Source organism: Platalea leucorodia (genome assembly GCF_965183815.1).
Source record: "Platalea leucorodia genome assembly, chromosome: 4".
Taxonomy (NCBI): domain Eukaryota; kingdom Metazoa; phylum Chordata; class Aves; order Pelecaniformes; family Threskiornithidae; genus Platalea; species Platalea leucorodia.
In genome coordinates this window covers 79,675,173-79,694,221 of record NC_138826.1, presented here as the reverse complement: position 1 = coordinate 79,694,221, position 19,049 = coordinate 79,675,173, and the positions used below count along the sequence as shown (strand labels likewise).

Sequence of the window (19,049 nt, the reverse complement as noted above, 5' to 3'; positions counted from 1 at the left end):
ACCCCATAAGGATACCAATGTAAAATATCTGGCTGTCCTAAAAATGTTCGCTTTGGTCTTTAAAAATATTATTTGGTCCATAATAAATTTTGTCCACTTTTTGATCTCACTTGACAATCAGGGATTCAGGCAGCTTTCATGCATCCTAAATCTGTCCTGGATGACAGACAGTTTGTTTAGTTTCCAAACACCGGGAAGTGAAGTTACCAAGAGACAGGTAATTATATATGGATGTTCCCTCTGGAGCTTGTGTTAATGGTGTCCAAATAAATATTTACTGATAATCATCCATCAGGTGGCATTCTAGTTCTGCAAAAAAACCAGGAGTTTTATGGATAAAAACACTGCAATTGGAAGAAAGGTTAAAAATAAAAAAACCTCACATATTTTGAAAGAAGTCTTCCTGTTAAGTCATAATCAGAGATTATGAGGACCTTCAGAGGTCCTTCAGTTAGTACAGTCTTTTTAGCACATATGTACTGGCAAAAGATTTTTTTTTTTTTCCATTCCTTGTAAAGTTCCATTACAATCATCCAGGACTGGTACTGAAATTTTACATTTTTCTATCCCACTTTAGACTGATAGAGACCAATATTTACTTGTTCTGTTAATGGAGACACTGAGATCAAAAATACCTACACATTGACTCAACAAAACCTCCCACAAACTCCAAGGAGGAAGTTGTCTTTTTTTTTTTTCCCTCCTGGGAACTTACAAAAGAGTTTTCTAGCATAAATCCAAAGGCATTTTTAAGTAATGAAAGGGGAAAGCAAAGTAAGGTACAAGATTATCTTGACAGCAAGGACAAGGTTCTCACAATATATATGGAGGTGGATGATCTGACTTCCTCAGGGAATGAAAAGACATTCTCTTAAGTAAAATACTTAACTAAAGATTGTTTTAAAGATTTATTTCAGATGTCCTGCTTGTTTGCCAAGTTTGTGCAAAAAAATCCACTATCTTGAATATTCTTTTGAATTATAATGAAAATGTATACAGAGCCACGCTTTTTAATCTTAGACCTTTGAGTATCAGTAAATGAAATGGGATAAGAGTTGTTACAGAAATTCTGTACTGGATCTTTAATTCTTACCATCTGCTACAAAGTACATGGAATTTGGGTTAGGAGAACTATTACACTACAAAATTAAAAAAAAAAAAAAATCAAGAACAGTGAAAACATCAGCTATTTTGATACTTGGCATATGATGAAACTCATGTACATGATGAAAATATCTCTGTTCTCCCTAGTATTTCATTTGTAGTATAAAGTAAAACAGGTTAAGCGTATTCTTACTCTTTCACGTACATAAACTTTGCTAGAAACTAAACTGTATTATAAATCTGAGGAGTTTTCAGTTCATGCTTGAGCCTGTGGAAAGAGAACATCAGGAAAAAAATATTCTTACACAAAATTAAAAGGTTTTTAGGCATTTTTTCTTTTTCTTTTTTCCTGGTTTTCTTTTCAATCCTTTTATACTTCCTTGTATAAGCAGAGGATGATTTCTGAAATGTAAATCACAGACTGGTCAACATGGTCTTAAACCAAAGACATGTCCTCAAAAAGACATTGTTCTGTTTCTCAACTCTGAATTTCTTTGATAACATCCCTGATATGCCCTGTATCTTTATAAGGATATAAATTCAGAACTGATTTCTCTGACCTGCTCGATATGAGAGACCTCATTACAAAAGGAGAATTGCTGAATACAGACTAAAACTAGATGCCAGTACAGTTGAGATTAAGTGTGTTTCACCCACCTACCTTAATTGTATTACATCCTTACAATTACAAGCTTAGACGTGACTGAAGAACACTGGATCTCTCTCATATGCCAACACCAGTATAAGTTTTGACAGTGCTGAAGGATGACATTTTTTCACATCAGTATTGTATCATGAGACTATTCATATTCTGACTTTTTACAGCTGCTGTCTACATTGGTGGTCTACAAGAGCACTCAGGATAAGGTGAGAAACAGAGGTTACATAAATTACATGGTTTGCATCATGATAAAGATCATGGGGTTGAACTCCAGAAGCTTTCCTCAGTCCCTCTGCCATTGTGAAAATCTCATGACCAACATCAGGCAAATGTGGTACTCTGCAGTCCATCCAGAAAAGCTCTGGCATCATCTGCTACTAAGGCAAATGACATTAGTAACCTGAATTCCAACATACAGGGATAGGTCTAGGCAGTCCTCCTCAACAGGCAATCAAAAACCTGGTATTCCTGGAGCATAAATCTCTTGACTGACTTTATTTGCCCCATTCAACAGCAGGTATCAGTTTTCAAAGTCACTGTGGCCTTCAGGTAACTCCTGGGATAGGTCGGCTCCAGATAACAGTTCTGTTATATCCCACTCCTTTGATGCCAGCGACAGCTTACATTTGTAATAGGACTGGATAAAACCAAATAGAAAGAGTGGAGAAGGAAAGTGGGAGTGGAGGCAATAATCATAGAATCATAGAATTACTTAGGTTGGAAAAGACCCTTAAGATCATCGAGTCCAACTGTAAACCTAGCACTGCCAAGTCCACCACTAAACCATGTCCCTAAGCACCACATCTACCTGTCTTTTAATTACCTCCAGGGATGGGGACTCAACCACTTCCCTGGGCAGCCTGTTCCAATCCTGACAACCCTTTCAGTGAAGACATTTTTCCTAATATCCAATCTAAACCTCCTCTGGCACAACTTGAGGCTATTTCATCTTGTCCTATTGCTTGTTGCTTGGGAGAAGAAACCGACCCCCACCTGGCTACAACCTCCTTTCAGGTAGTTGTAGAGAGCAATAAGGTCTCCCCTCAGCCTCCTTTTCTCAGTGTTTTTTAATTTTTTCTCATGACAACACTGCTCCTTTGCTTGTGTAGTTATACTCCCATCTTTCCGGTTTGTTCTCTTGATGTATTTATGGAGATCAACCCTACTATCCAAGTCTTTGTTATGTCTAATTAAGAAGCCCATCTGACTTCCAGTGTGACATAAAAAACCCAAAACCTCATGAAAAATAAACAAAGCATTCCCTTTCTCTTACCTCCTCTCAGATTACAAATTGTATTTATTTACTCTATAATACCTTAGGTTCACAGGCTCTCCTCTCAGCAAATGTAAATAGAGGATTACCCTACCTCTTACTGAACATTGTTGCGGCTGATACAATGGATGCAGTATCCAGCCAGGTGGTTGCTTCTGAAGTGAAGAGGAGCGAACAACTTAAAGTCAACACTTTAAGTCATGCAACTTTTGAAAGGGATAGCTCCTCATTAGTCAGAGCAGTTTTTCCCATTGATAAATAACAGCTGAAATAAAAGGTATTCCCAATTTATGCACACAAAAGCTGACTTCTCTGGATATATTCCAGACAGTAGCACCTGCATCAACTGAAAAAGGCTTGGAACAGGAAATCTCTATGCCCCAAAACGGAGAAGTTTTCACTTTGATCCCCCAAAACCTCAAGTTGATAACTTTTCTAGTTATTATGTAACATGTATTTTTCTCTTGTAAACTGTTGGTGAGGAAAATGATTTTGTATTTTGAAGAGATTAAAAACAACCAGGTATTTAGCCAAACCTCTTGCCAAAGTTTTCAACACCAACTATAACATTGATGAAAGAAGGTCATTCTGCTTTTCAGCTACTTTAAATCTTGGATCTTTTGGGAAATACTTAATGGATATTTGAGGTTTCCTTCCATCATCAATAGTGACACCTAAAATTTTGAGCATAAGTAATAAAAGCTGTTACTCATTCTTTCAGAATTCAAAAGATATACTTTTATAAGCACTATTCTAAACCTACATGATTACCTTGGAGCATGTAACAGGGATGAAAATTATTCTTCAAACACTGCTCTACTGTAGGATGAAAGAGTGCCATTACACAACTCATTGTTGAACTTATTTGTCACAATAAAAATCCTATTGCTCTTTGCTCATTTACATAGTGTTTCTTGATACAATAGTTAGCTAACTAGAAGGTCTGTCAAGATATTACCCCGGGAAATGCATAAATTTAAACCCTACCATTCAAAAACTTGGAGCATATGACTACACATTTGTCAATAATCAAATGAAGTTTCAATGAGCCCCTCAGAAGCAACATTGTTAGGCTTATGTTCTTCCTAGACCTATTTAAAACTATTCACTTTCAAGATTTCAGTAGATCTTGATTTGTACCTGACAAGCTGAGCTGTACGTATTAGTAGTGCACCAAGAAATGTTTGTGAGAATCATGCAAATTTATCTCAGCTGTCTCCAAATAACACAGAGTAAAACAAAGCCACATTTAAATTGTTTTCTTACTGGAAAAAAACCTCAACTTTTTCAAGATCCTGATTTCAACTCAGTTCTCTCATATTTTATTTACGAAATCTACCCAGTAAATAATTTGACTTCCAAAAAATGCTCTAAGCTCTTAGACGGCATTTTATTTCCTATGTAATTTGAATTGGATGCTTTCCCATACATACTCAAAACCCAAATGAACAATTTAGGTTTAAGGTAATGACCTGGGAAAGAACAACACAACCTTACATTGACACTGTTATTAGAATATAAGGACATTAAGAATGAATCTATATTATTTTGTGAAAAGAATATTTATCCAAAGCGATAGACTGATGGGTTAGATTAATCTCAAATGCCTTGAAATTACAGCTTGCGGCACTGCAGACAAATCAGGTAACTGACACATCAAATTAGAAACTAATCTTCAAAACATTTAAGTATGCTTGCAAGACAACGTAAGCACTGGGCAGGCAATAAGCCATTTACCTCAGCAAGCTGGAATTACAAATACATTATGCCTTGTCTTAAAGCAATTAAGTTGGTATATTAGTAAGAACAAATCAACTATTTCTTTTAAGTTTTTGATCTACATTAAAAACATTTCCATACGTCAAAAATACCTAAGTGATTATTATTCCAACTGCACATCTCTCCACCACAGAAAATGAACATCAATTGCTTTTTCACAATTTACTAAAATGCATCGTGCCATTGTTAATTTTAAAAGTTCTTTCTGAAATTATTTTCAAGAGACTTATGCATTTATTTTTTTTAAAGACAGCAAATTGCCAAAACGGCCATTTTAGGAATTCGAAGCAATGTATAAGGTTGTTCTAGGACAATGTAAGCTGAAGATGGCAAAAATGGGATGGCATGGGAATGATCAAATTGCTTCCTATAACATAAAAAGCCAGTGACTGCATTACTGCATCAGAAACTCGAGTATATTTTGAATTCCTATGCACCCCTGAAAGAGAGGACATACTTTTAAGTGCATTCTCCTGTTGATACTGAAGTATTGGACAAGGGTATCTTTCAGGGATGGTCCATGGAAACTCCAATGTCTTTCAATGGCTAGAGCTATGCAACATGTCAGCATTGCATACAATTTTGAGTTCTAAGCATACTCGCGTGCTAAAAGAAAGATCTTTCAGTATAAGTGTCTCAGCTGTCCTTACTTTCACATGTAATTGGAGCTCAGCTACAATATATTTCAAAGGGTTTTCCTTTTCTCAAAACTAAAGGCTGAATCGTTACAGATGGTAATTTTGGCAGATGGTTGTATATGAAACTGAGTTTATAATTAGGCCAAATCTGACTTGTGCAATTAAGGCAGTGAAGATTTGGAAAATAAGAAGTGTCAGATCAATATATGATCAGTCTGGTAGCCACAGAAAACTGAAGAAATCTGATCATTCACATTTACAGAATATACTGCCTATTTTAAAATTTCTTCTTAATTGCATGAATTAGAAGATAAGCAACCTTTCATGATGAGTGTAAACTAAAGTAACCATGGCTTTTTACTTACTTAAGGGTATAATCCTTCTTGAATCAGTCGAGGTTAATGAGATGGTCTGAAGCAATCTAACAACTCGCTGCTGCTGAGAGAGGACTCTCACAGTCCCCTTCTCTGTGGCTTCCGTCCCTCTGACATTCACCCGACCCCTCTGAAAGTCAGTAAATTCACAGACAGTGACTAGCCAATTCAACTTGTAGACAGAAAACAAATCCCTGAGGAATGAGTGGAGGAGGAGAAGAGATAAGCAAGGATGAGAAGACTAGGACTACCCCTTTCAGTAAGAAATGACCTCTTGGGCTCAGTCTGACATTTATCAAGCTGCATTTCAAGCCATATTATATCTAGTGTCAAGCAGCTTTCCAGACTGCTAATTCTGTGAAGAGGTAGCATTGTTTGTTTTAGCATCTTCTGACTTTCAGCTGTGTTAAATATTTCTTTGCTCCTGTACCAAGAAAAGATCAGTAATGTCAGTAGTTTCTTGCCCTCAGGTTTCAGTCCCCCTTCATATGCACACTGTTTCCATATAATGCTTTTGCCTATTTTAGGACCACTATTTCGGTAATATTCTTTTTTCTAATGGGGCACCCAGAACTTTTTTCAAGATGGCTGACTATCACCATTATAAAAGCATTACAGCTTTTATGTTTCTCTTTCTGCTTCTGCTGCATCCCAATATGTTAGTTGATTTGTTCTACCACAGGTACAATACAGGGATTTTTCATCCATTTTTCCTGACCAAGTATTGCTACAAGAACATTAAAAAAGAGCTTGTAAGTAGTTTTTATAACTAATGAAACCTGCTATTATTAACATAGTTACAATTAGTTCAAAACATTCCTTCCAAAATGCATCCCCCTTGCTCTTCGACACCATGAACTCCACTTGCCATCATGCCATCTGTTCTCCTATCTTCTCTAAACCTTTATAAAGTTCCTCAGAATCTCTTTTAATTTCAATTAACCTGAGTAATTTATGTAGCTTGCACATGTTGTCATCAATCTGTGAACCCTCTTACCAGATTGAACTATATGAGGTTGCTGACAATTAGAGAACATTACCTCTTAAGTTTTTGTCATGTTACAAATTAATGACTTATTTCTACACTTTGCTTTCTGTCCCTAAATCGTTTTTTCCTCAAACTGTTATGACAAGGGAGATAAAATATGGAGCTACTTAGTTTTCTTCTTAGACTTTTTTTTTTTTAATCTAAATAAGTCATTTCAATGTTTTCTCTTTATTCACCCATTTTGAGACACAAAGAATTTTAGTACATTGAAAGCATTTCTTTTACAGGAGCTGGGCTTTTCTATTCCTTTCAGTGAACTCTATTAATATAGAGTTCCCACCTTCCTTCTACTGACTGATTTAAATACAGTAAGATCTGCTGACAACACAACAATAGAGGCAAGCTGTTAAGAAAAATACTTTTTTAAACTCTGGACATATTCATTAACTCTAAAGACAAGAATTAAGAGTTAATGTGCTAAGAGTTACTCTATATTTAAGAAAATGAAGGGAACACCATGATCACCTATTTTTACCAAGTTATGAACACCTTGACTTTACTGTAAAATAAACCCGAGTTATAATTTATATCCTGCCCTGAACTTTAGACATGTCCACACAAACTGTAATTCTAATATCCTGGTGGTTTGTGAGTGAGTTTACGTTTTTTGTTTTGATTTTTTGTTTGGTTTTGGTTTTGATTGGGATTTGTATAGGCTAACGACTACAAACCCCATCAAAGTGTTTCTACTACTTCAGTGTTTCCCCACAATTCCCCTACATTTCCAGAAAGAAGAGGCACATTCCCATGATACATACCAATTTGCAAGTGCTCTCAGCTTAGAGCAAAGAGACACAGCTAATTTCATTGTCACAGAATTGTGACCGCAGAATTAATATGAATGTCATTCAAATGCTGCCTCAATGTTTTTGCTTGAGTTATGCTAACTAGAGAGAACTGGAAATATCTAAACTTAAACCTGAAGCTCCACTTGCGGCTTTCTTTAAAAATTGCAGAAACTGCGCGGTAAACACACTGAAAGAAGAAGTCAAGTCAGTCAGTTTGCAGCTTGGTATAACTATGGAGATGCAGACACAACTGGAAGAAAAATAATCTGAGAAAAAAGCTCCCCAAGTCCATACAATTTTGGAGAAATATAAGTGCCTATTAAATACAGATGCTTATAAAATAGAATTCTAAAGACGCCAGTAATATAGTACTTTGAATTCAGTAAATAACTGATAAGAAATGCTAGGTATCCTCACAACATTTGCAATGATGCCACAGAATGCAACCCTTTGGAAAAACAACTATTTTACCTTAATTTTACTGATGATTTTCACAGGGGTTACTTATAAAAAATGTAGTTGTAAATTGCGTGCAGTGCGTTTACTTCCTATACAGCTTTAAATTTGGTCAAAAGTATTCATGTGAATTAGAAAGAACCACAGTTGTCAGTAGCGAAACTATTCTGATATATGTTCAACAGCATCCTTGTTACAGATGTGCTGATAGAGAAACTAATGCAAATATTGACACAATATAATATGATTTCTTAGATGATTTATATACCTGGTTCTCACAAATTTCCTAGGATTGCTCCTCCTAAAGAGGCCACATTAAGCTGCCTGGCCTATCATGAAATTTCTTTGGCTTCCATAATTAATCTCACAGAAAATATATCCCATCATTGAGAAGATTAGTGCAAATCTCCTCAGATTATATACTTTTTAATGTCTACACTCTAAAATTCCAGTAAGACGTTAGGTATTGTCGTTAGTGATGCAGTTTCTTAGCAAGTTTACTTAAGTGATACTTGTCAACTTGTACAGGAAAAAATTCTTCCCAGTTTTGTAGGAATTGTGCCATTTGCTCTAAAATAAGTAATGGAGTGTGTATGCTAAGAGGAATCTATCATAGTGAATAAAGCCAAAAAGCACATCATAATTTGACAATTAGCACTTTAAACAGGTACAAATTCAACAGTAACTGAAATAATGTTCTTGGATGCAAAGCAAGAGTGACTTGTTTCAATAGAAATAAACCAGTGGGCTAAAAATCACATTAACTTCACATATGTCTCAGACCATTTTTAAATGTCAACAACATTCTGTTACAATGGGGAATGACCAATGACACTGTAGACTATCTATTACTGGCAAATGTCTAGTTGATTCCTAAAACCTGTGTGTGAGAAGAGATTTTTTAAAATGTGCTCAGGAGGAAGAGAAGAAAGACAGGAAATTCACTCCAGTTGATTTAAAGAACATTATAGGCCAGAATTTTTAAAGGCCAGATGAAAACACCAAATTAAATATTTCTAACATGGTTAGGTAACAAAGCTGAGAGATAAAGGAGAAAGCAATAACAATTACTTCTAAAAGGATTTCCTTTGGTCTCAATAAGTACCTGACTCTTCAAAAAAAAGCAAGGATTTGAAGTTATGGAGGAAGAGGTATTGTCACTTCTAGAAATGGCAGACCACTATTTCAGAGGGCTCTTCATAACGGTATGAATAGCTTATGAACGTCATCATATAAATAAACCACATATTCCACAGAACAGTGGATTCATTCTAATCCTGAGATGCTTACTTTTTGCAAACAAGATGAAATACAGTAAAACAAGGTTATTCAGAAAATTAATATTTGAAGTGGGCCTCAAAAAGATTGTGGGAAATAAAAATGACCACTGGACAGACTACTACAAAAATTGTAGAAAACATTCAACAGAGATGAAGCTTAGATCACGTGGAAGGAAACAGGATCGTGACAGAGACACCTTCAGTATTTTGGATGCCAGAAGTGCTGAAGTTTTCTTGTCAGAGGTGAGGATGCAGACTTAAACACAGCAGAGGCCAGGAAAGGTGCACAAAAAAATTAGGGTTAGTTAGTTTTCTGTCTGAATAGGGAGACAGAGAAACTTGAAGGACAAAAAATCATTTTTAGATGTGGGCTTGAGATGTGGTGATAGCAAAAAAAATCCAGAAATTTTGTTCACAGACATGGCAGGGGGGAACAAAATCTTCTTGCACCTGTGGCAGAAGAAAATTGATGGGGGATTATGAACACCACCCTGCTTGGGAATGGAGTCTAATTTTAAAAAATAGCAAGATTTTCACTGGATTTAGTAGCCTGAAAAGAGGGCTTTCACTGCCCAGCTTTACACTATTAAAGGAATAAATACTGAAGAAATTTATCAAAACAGTTTGGAACAGACTATGATTATGGCCAGAAGGACATGGATTTAGAGAATGCATGGTAAATCTAGGGCACATTCTTTGCCAGGAATTATAATACAGAAGATCAAAGCAGCTTCATTGACAGTATTTAAACTTATGATTGATAAATAAGATTTGTATTTCCTTGAAAATAAAAAAAGCAATACCCACCAGAACCATTTAAACTGGTGTCAAATACAGCGTTGATAGTTTTTGCTATCAGAACAGAAATGCAATCCACATGTTGCAGAACCACAGTAATTTGAAAAAGACAGCAATTACAAATATTGGAGATTTTTTTTTCCTCCTTTTTAAAATAACCACCAAAAAGCTCTGTTTATTCGGGAACATATTTTTTAATCCAAACGAAAGAGGATGCCAAGCAGTGTTATACAAGCTTCCTAAATTCATTTGGCTGACTAATGTTCCTATTCCTGCATGCTTCAAAGTAGTAAAAGAGAAACAAATCTCAAGAAGAACTGGCATTCAGATCTGTAGCAGTTTAAAGACATAATGCATAATATTGTCTGCTTGCCATTTAATGCAAAAGACAAATTTTGCTGAGTTCACTTAATAACGAGCAAATGGAGGCTGGAAATTAGAGGGAACTTAGGACTTCTTTACAATAAACCATTAGCATGTTTAAATTTCAACCTCCCTAAATTTCTAAGCACTTCTTTTCATTTAGTGAATTATTCGGCATATATGCAGCATATTACAAATTTAAATGTATCATGCCTGACTCCTTACCGCCTTGCTTCAGGCCATTACTTCAGTTAGACCACAAAAGTCAGCACCTTGATATCCTACTCCCATTTTATACAATTATGAAATCTCCATAAACAGAGAGGAAATTTTTGGATCAACATGAAATGGAGGAACAAACTTCCCTACACACATTAAAATCTCCACATTTACAGGCACTGTTCAAAAAATAATTAACCTTGTACATCAGTGTATTAGTCCGAGTTTTCAGTATGTGTTGTAGACATTGCTAAGTTCATTCTTTTGTCCAGGAGCAGCTCTTACAAAAAGAGTTGCTGTATGATTTGCAGAGCTCATTTTCTGTTCTAAATGGAGACAAATTGTCAGGACATGCACAACTTAAGTTCTACAGTCTGGCTTATATTGCCAGAATAACTTTTTTCAAAAGGTAATTAGAGGTCATGTGCTACTAAACAGACCGAAGAATCCATCCAGTGATGATGTATCATACTGCAAACATAATAGGAAGACATATATTGGTCTGCTGCTACCAAGCAAGCACAAGGTAGCAAGGAAAATTTTATTTTTTCCTTATACTTACAAATTAAAATAAAATATATATACCTATCACCTGTCATCATAAAACTCCTTTCAAAAAAAATAATTGAGCATTATTAAGTTCTTCCTCAAAAAATGAGGAATTAACTTTACCTGTCATGGAATTCTGAGTTTCACAATAAAGAACAAAAACACACAAAGAAAAAGCTATAGATCCAGACGACAAGAAGGATTTAAGATTATCCTGTACAGGACTCAGATAAACCTTTATTCCGAGGAGGTTCTATTGTACTATCCTCTGCCTTACTTCTTTCATGATGAAGCATGCTGTGAATTGACACACAGATTATGTCTCTACTGTAAGGGAAATACAGACCTTTGGCAGGTACTTCTGCACACGTGTTATTCTAGGTTGAAAGTTGACATTCCAAGGGCTCCGCTGTGGCCACATGACATACAGATTTTCAAATCTCTTGGGCAGAAGGCTTGCACGCCATGCTTAGGACTTCACTGTATGCAAGTTTCTGCACAAACAGAGGCTGGCATCCAAATAAAGAATACTGGATATGAACAGCTGGTTTTGCATGGTGTGTGTTCCTCTGTATCTATGTGGACACTGGTTCAGTGGGGTGAGATATTTGGATTTCTTTCCAACTTTCATTACTTGCAGGGAAAAAAAAAAAGTGTTGTTCATTGAGGAGGAAAGACACTGGAAGGCTATCAGTACAAGTGATCCTGCCTACATCAAGTTGAGAGATTCCAGCCAAAGCAAATGCAGAATGTAGGTGCTATCATACTGCATAGACTGCACATACATAATGTATTCCTAAAGCTATATTTAGGGTGTTTCTAAAAACTTCTTAAGGTACTTCTAAAGAAGAGATGGTAGAGCAAACTGGACTACACTTATCCTTGGCCTTAACTGTCAGTGAACTGATGTCCTAGAGCTGATGGCAGCAGAACAAATGAAAAGCAGAAGACCAGCTGAATAAGACACTGGATGAGAGTTTATTGTCAGTGAGACAGTTAATGTGATTGTGTTGAAGCCACGTTCAGTCATGTAGGATGGCCATGCTTGGAAATACCAAGCTACACAAACAGATAAGACTGGCAGACTGATGTTTTCAGACTCTCATTTGCAGATGCCTGAATCTTTCTGAATGGAGGTTCAGAGGCTGGCATGATTCGCAATCTGTGAATCTGGACTTGTGGCCTGAAACACAGTCCCCCCTACATTCCTAGTTCGCGTGTCAGCCACCCTCAAGATTGAACAAATAAACCTAGCAGCTCAGTTAATTTGATCTTAAAGTATGACTTAAGTCAGGGGCGTTAAAATCTTAATCTGCATAGGACCAATTCACATTTGGAGCAACACTGAAGTTACACTTCAGATTCAGAGTCTGGACTTGATTTTTTCTTTTCCTCCCTCTGGCACAATGCCTAATTACCTATACAAAGTAGAACAACTTCAACAAGACAGACTGGATGGTTAGAGCCTTCTTGGAGACCTAAGTTCTGACCCAAGAAAAGATGTGAACCTGCGTCTCTCTCACTCCAATGAGTATGCTCAAGTAAATTCTTTTAGATTAGCCTTTCTCTGTCTGGATTGAATCAAGGTTGTTTGCAAACCCAGAGGTAATCTCTGTAGACCATACACTCATCGTCTTGTGACAGCCCAGTCTAAACCTGCAGGCTTTGCAGAACATCAGTCTGAGCTGAACCCACCTCTGCCCCAGCCCAAAGGCTGCCAGCAGACACCCCTCTCTGACTTCCCAGCTCTGCTGCCCAAAATCAGAGAGAAGCCAGTGAAGGTGGAGAAGTACCAAGATACCCAGACTGACTCCTAGAAACTCTTCACTGGAACATTAAGAAATACCATGCAAATGGCTGTTATAAACAGGCCCCAAATCACAGATGGGAGAAGAGGTAGCTCTTGAGGCTTGGGCTAAATATGACCTTGAGGGTCATTCCTGAATCTGATCTTCTCCATCCAGTAGGTTTTGCAGCAAAAATGAAGAAAAAGAAAAATAACCAAATGCTGCAGTCCCTTCATACTTACAAGTGCAGCAGTGAAGGTTTGGGGCTAGCAGGTATCTGAAAGGTGGGTCTACAGCAGACCTGCTTGAGAGAGCCTTCCAGGAGCCCTGACCACTGCCAATGAACACTGTTCGCCCTTCAGGTGGAAGCCTGCACTCACCTCCTGCAGCCTGCACCACCTGGTCTCACTTCTAGCATTGGTTCAAGTGGTGATGGAATAGCTGGAGGCTCAGGACTTACCCACTTTGCAAAACAGTGTGCTCCAAAGCATGGCTGCAAAGCAGTGAGTAGCACAAGGGCCTCCTTCAGGCAATACCTGTAGCGACATCTTAGACCTGATGCTATTTTCGCCTTGCACCTAAACTTAAGTCTGCTCCACGCAGCAACAATAACGCAATAATATGTATAAAGCAGAAAATTCCTAATCAGGTTTAAAATGGTTATCACATCCATCTACCTTGTATAATTTAAACATTGTTTAAACAGAAACAACAACCAATCATTCACCCAGTGGTTATTAGATAACAATGGGAAATTAGAGGATGATTTATTTCCTATGTTACTGTGATCCAAAGTGTTCATTAACTGAACTCCTAAACTGGCTTTTATTTAGACGTACAGTAGAAATAACGTCTTCATTAGTGTATCTACTTTCATTGACTTCAGATATTATGCATGCTACTAGCTTTAATCAAATAAAATACTTAACACTATTTTTATTTTCTCTGTTTGTAACTGTAACGTATTTCCAGTTTTCATTCTCATACTAATAAATGTCTGATACTATTTACATTTGTCAATAACTAAAACCATCCAGCAAAGAAATCTACATTTTCTGTGCTCCCCGCAGTCAGTTATTTCAGCATCAGTAATATTTACGAACATCGGGTTTGCAGGTTTACATATGACTCAGTACGCAATGCAAACATGGGCCAATCGATAAAAATAAAGAGGAGCCCTACCCCCCTTCACTCACCTTACATTTGTCCATCTCCTTTTTCCACAAGTGCACAGGGGAAAAAAAAAAAACCAAACCAAAAAACAAGCAGATTTGCAGTATGTTTAAAAGGCTGACTAACCTCAGGTTTGGCATACCAAAGACCAGGGTGAGAACAAACGCTTTCTTTTTCATCTGTCAGCTGCCACACCACTCAAATGGAATTGCGTAGGGAGATTTTTCCTGCCTTGCTTCAAACAAATGGGTGTTGTGTTTACATACTGCATACTGAGCATTGCCCACCCGAAGCCAAGGGCTGCATCTTGCCAACTCTTAACTTTCGTACAATATGGCGATTACATGAGCCAGCATACCATTAAGTCACATAACAAAACTTGGAGAATGGCACTGTCGGCTTGCAGAACTGTACCTGAACAACTGACACGCAGTGCACAAAAGGAGAAACTAGATTTCAGTGCGACAGCAGAACTGGGTCAGAAGCAGACTGCGTTAGCGGCCTCAGTTTAAACTATAAAGCCAAGTGCCACATAGTTCATGGAGATAAAAACTTACAGGCACATGATACAAGAAGGTGAAGGAAAGAAAAATAATAAAAAGATCACTAAACACGCCTTACAAAATGCTACCCCACCCTAGAGTCTTCCAGGTTATCTGCTGTTTATTCTTCATACGACACTTTATTCCAGGACGTTCTTTCCAGCTGCAGTACTTGCAAACTGGCCACCCCTAAGCAGAGTCAAAACCAGGGTAAAAGAGAAAGAGACCTTAGTCCATTACTCACTGTGAATAGCACATCCTTCTGGCTCCAACAAGTTCTCTTTTTCTATCTGATGAGCAGCAGATCCATACCTACCGTGAGCTCCGAATGTCTTCCAGTGCCTAGTGTTCATTTTTTTGTAGAATGAGCAAGAAAGATTGGAGATCAGAGCTCACTGTTTCCCCTAAAATAATGACTCTGAAAGCTCACACCAAGGTATCAGATATCTGCTTCGCGTTTCTGATTTAGCCTGCCGATATGAGACTGGAGCGGGCAATTTGTGTACTAATTTTTTTCCAGGTACTGTTCCATAATAATTTCTACAGAGGCTCCCACTTGAGTGACACAAATGTACTACAGATAGGACAATTGAAGAAGGTCATTTAACTACCAGCAATAATGTACACATTCAGAGGTAAAAAGCCAAGCTCAGATCCAAGACCTTTCTAATACTGAGGTTTCTAAGTGGTTGTGCATTTAACCCACTGCTGAAGATCAAGCGCTTGAACCAAGTATCTGTGGTACCTTAACATCAGCAGCCTTCTGAGCTAGCCCCATGGGTGACCCCTCCTTGCAGCATATTTCTTAGTAACTTAATCCTATTTAGATTGTCTTCAAACCAAACAAAGAACAAGCAAATCAAAAATCTGCTACATGTTTTTGCAAGATTGTATCACACTAGCACCACTCATCCTGTTTTGTTCAAAATGTAAAAGGCTATCCATACATCAGTGATATTTTATTTGTTGTAATATTAGCACGCAAAATGACATAAACACACTTCTGATAATGGTTTTAATTACTAAGTATATAAATCCTCTCATACAAGTAATCCTTCAGTAAGATCAATCCATGGAAATAGTCCCATTGAAAAAGGATTTGTATGACTGGACTCTAAATGTTTAATCACATTTTTAAAGGCATTATTACTTAAAAAAAAAAATATCCAGGAGGTGTTCGTACATTATACATTTATCATACTGTATAGTTTCAGAAACAATCCTTCTAGGACTTACATGTTTGGGGAACATGCTTCTGCAGTTCCTGTGGTTTCTCAGGTTAAGATTGATTTAAATAAACTGACCAACCTCCTCACTTCTAGTCTAGCATTCAGCACGACTCTTCTCTTTCAGCACTTTTTGTTGCACTGATGTATGACTCAGCTACTCCTTCAGCTACACTAGTTATATATTATCCCTGTGTAACATTACCTCAAACATCAAAATCCCTGATTTATTTTAACCACTATCCAGGTATTACAAAGTGTTTTCAAGGCTCAGTGATGTAGTGGTTCTCACTTTCTGTACTATGTCTATTGCAGAATAATTATCATAAGAAATGTTAACTTCTTTCCTGGTCCTGGCTTCCCAATCCTGTTTTTTCACTACGCCAGTTACCAGTCTAGACAATGGCAAAATTAGCCACAGGAGAGCATAAAGATTAAAATTTACTTTAATGTGCCGACTGCCCCAATGTGCTTAAGTCCTCCTCGTATCCACTTCACTTGCTCTCTCTTTGCACAAGGGTCTTCACAGTTTTAGTGGAAAGTCTTTCTCAAAGTATCTCCTGCTCTGATCCCCTCAGAATAATAAATGGTTTGGTATCACATTTGTTCGCTAATCCTTAAAATGAAGAAAACAATCCTTTGGAGAGCTAGGAGCCTGTCACTGTCTCCAAAAAGCAGGAAGCATAACTGCTTGAAGGCTGACAGATGCTTCACCACCACAACAAGAAGCTGTTCCACAGGCTACAGCTCACGAGCCCCTGAGTCAAGCCATATGGTCCTGAATGCCAAGACTGCCTGTCTTTCCCAGTTTATTGGGAGAGAAGGATTATTCCTGCTTTGCTCTGAATTTGCAAAAGTACTGTGCTGGTTTTAGAAGTTTACAGTTCATATGAAATAAAATGCTTGACCGCTTGCACTCATAAATCCTCATTTGTTTGCTGAACATTTTTTTCTTCTCTGAAGAAACAGCCCTAGATGTATGTTTCTGTGGGCTAGGATAACATCTTGTGACTTCACTGCTATTCACTCCAATATTAAATGAATGCATATAATGAAGCACACATAAATATGGCTCTTACACTTTAAGAGACCCTTCCCAACTAATAATCTATTCAGCATATTTGACCAAGTTAGTGTGTAAGGTCTGAAACAACAGCTTTGAGGTGCAAGGCATCTTTAGTCATCCAAAGGGAGTAACAGCAATGGATATACGCTGTTAGAAATCAGAATTGATAATTTAAGATAATACCTCACTGTACTTCAGCATCACAAAAATTAAGCCTCCAAGTTATAACTCGTTAAGCATGGGTACATTCTCCAGCGCTTGGGCCAGATGAGATTTAAATATTTCAGAAAGCCAGTACTTCTAATTCCCATCGTCTCTTAAAAAACTATGCCCAAAAGACTTCAGTAAGGTCCTTCCTTTTTTTAAAAAATATATGTCTTTTCCAATGACTGTATGCTGAAGTGTCTTCAGGCTACTGGTGTGTGGGCGACCCAGCAATCGCCAAGAAATAGGGGAAGGCAAAAAAGTATCTTGCTTCTACGCAAGAAGTGGAGGGGAAGGCAAAGCCCCCAGCGCAGGAGCAGCGGTGTGCTTGTCTATGCATTGTTCTCCCTCGGAGCTCAGTCTCGGTACTGAGTAGCCCTGGCTCTCACTGAGGTCAGCCAGGATGGAGGGTACCGGCACCTTGCAAAGTCAAGCCTTAAACTTTTACTCTCTAGAGTTTCCCTGAGCTGCTGCTTGTTATGAGACGATTTTTCCACTCGTGTCTGTTCCCATCCTTCCTTTTAAAAAACGCACAGCACAGCGATTGCAATCGCTACCAAACTCGGAGAAATAAAGGCAGGGACCCCCACAACGGTACGGAGCGGCTCTTCACGGCGGGGCGAGGGAGGGCGAGGGGCGCAATGCCGGGGGCTCCCCGCAACCCCGACCCGGCGCCGCACGCTGGAGCGGCTTGAATGGAGCCACTGAGCACAGCAGCCACGGCACTGCTGCCTCCGATTACTTCGTGTTTTCGCACTCAGCTCGTCAGTGTAACACAGGCAACTTGATTTATTACGGCAATTTTCCCGAGTGCATTCTGAGCTCTCCCACGGCTCAGGTGCCGATCCGGCCACTTGCTCCAACTTTTCCACGGGCTGCGGGCGTCGAGGGCAAGACCGGGCGGTAATTTTTTTCTCTCCCGACCCCGCTCCCCCAAATCGCTCGTCAACGGCAGCAGTTCCCATCCCCGGCGCCCCTCACCTCTCGGGGCGCCGGGGAGCCGCCGCCCCCCGCCGTCCCCCCCCCCGGACGCGGGTGCGCGCTCCCCGCCCGGCGGCTGCCCTGACCCGCGCACCCCTCTCCCCTCCAGCAGCCCCCCGGGCCGCAGCGGACCTTCTCCGCCGGGGAGCCGCGGTCCAGCCCGTGCCCGGCAGGTAGGTCCGGCCGCCCCCGGCCGCCCCTCGCCCCCGCCGCCCGGCCTCACTCACTTGTGCCTTCTTCATAAGGAACGGCAGCGCTGCAGTCCAGCCCAGCCGGCCGTGTGCAAACTCCCTTCAGCGGAACTGTAGCTCCAGCATAATGCAGCAGCGGATAGTCCACGCATTGGGGTTGCCCACGGCGAGCCCCGCGCTGCCTCTGCTTGCCCCGCTTCCCCCGCCGCCGCCGCCGCTCTGCGCGCCCCGCTGCGCCCCTCTCCCGCGGCGTGAGCGCCCGCACCGACTGGAGGCACAGCCGGCCCCCGGCCAGGTCTTTTATATCTCCGATCTGCCTCCAGCAGCGGCGGCGGCAGCGGCGGCAGCGGCAGCCCAGGCAAGACACGCCTTTCCCCTCCCTCCCGCCCTTCCTCCCTCCTGGAGGACCGGGAGCCCGGGCAGACCCCGCGGGGAGGGGGAAACCCGAGTAAACTTAGGGGAAGTTGGAGGCAGGAACAAGCCGGGCCTGCCCCTTCGCAGCGCAGGAGGGAAGCGCGCCCGCCGCGGGGCCGGCGGGGCCGTGGGCTG

The 19,049-nt window shown here is 39.6% G+C and overlaps 1 protein-coding gene across 2 annotated transcripts in view; it reads right to left on the bottom strand.

Moving 5' to 3' along the window:
- Window positions 1-18,744, bottom strand: part of KITLG (KIT ligand) — a 56,189-nt gene extending 37,445 nt beyond the window's left edge. For both annotated transcript variants that reach the window (XM_082311044.1, XM_082311045.1), the window contains exon 1: window positions 18,537-18,744. In XM_082311044.1, the coding sequence (XP_082167170.1) occupies window positions 18,537-18,551 (15 nt within the window). In that variant the 5' untranslated portion in view covers window positions 18,552-18,744. The remainder of the gene's footprint in view (window positions 1-18,536) is intronic.
- Window positions 18,745-19,049: the final 305 nt, after the last annotated feature.